The sequence below is a fragment of the Cariama cristata genome, unplaced genomic scaffold (genome assembly GCF_000690535.1).
Source record: "Cariama cristata isolate BGI_N322 unplaced genomic scaffold, ASM69053v1 scaffold33524, whole genome shotgun sequence".
Classification (NCBI taxonomy): Eukaryota; Metazoa; Chordata; class Aves; order Cariamiformes; family Cariamidae; genus Cariama; species Cariama cristata.
In genome coordinates, this window is record NW_009614048.1 from 2,014 (window position 1) to 2,435 (window position 422).

The following is a 422-nucleotide window of genomic DNA, read 5'->3' on the forward strand; positions in this document are numbered from 1 at the left end:
TGGGTCTCCCCCGCCTGCCTATGCTCACGGGGATGTGTGGAGCAGCTTCAGTGTTCCTCACGCGGGGAAACTGAGGCAGAATGTGGGCTGCCCCACTACCACGGACACACACAGCTCTTGGTGCAGGACAAGTGCTGCGGGACCCAGGTGTCCAGGCTCACCCCCGCCTCCTTCTCACCCCCTCCAGCTCACCATGAACGACTTCAGCGTTCACCGAATCATTGGCCGCGGCGGTTTCGGGGAAGTCTACGGCTGCCGGAAAGCTGATACGGGCAAAATGTAATGGGGGGTGCTCCGTCGCGGGGGGCCGGAGGGATCTGCCTGCGATGGGGGGGGTGCTGGGGCTGTGGTGGTGGTCCCGAGGGTATCTGCGGTGGTGTTACCGTGACAACAGATGTCAGGGGGCTGCGGGAGGATTGCCA

At 63.7% G+C, this 422-nt stretch overlaps 1 protein-coding gene across 1 annotated transcript in view; it reads left to right on the forward strand.

Moving 5' to 3' along the window:
* Positions 1-422, forward strand: part of LOC104160991 (beta-adrenergic receptor kinase 1) — a gene marked incomplete at its 3' end in the record, with an annotated part of 3,956 nt that overhangs the window by 1,999 nt on the left and 1,535 nt on the right. The window contains exon 6 of the mRNA XM_009699263.1: positions 188-279. Coding sequence (XP_009697565.1) covers positions 188-279 — 92 coding nt within the window. The remainder of the gene's footprint in view (positions 1-187; positions 280-422) is intronic.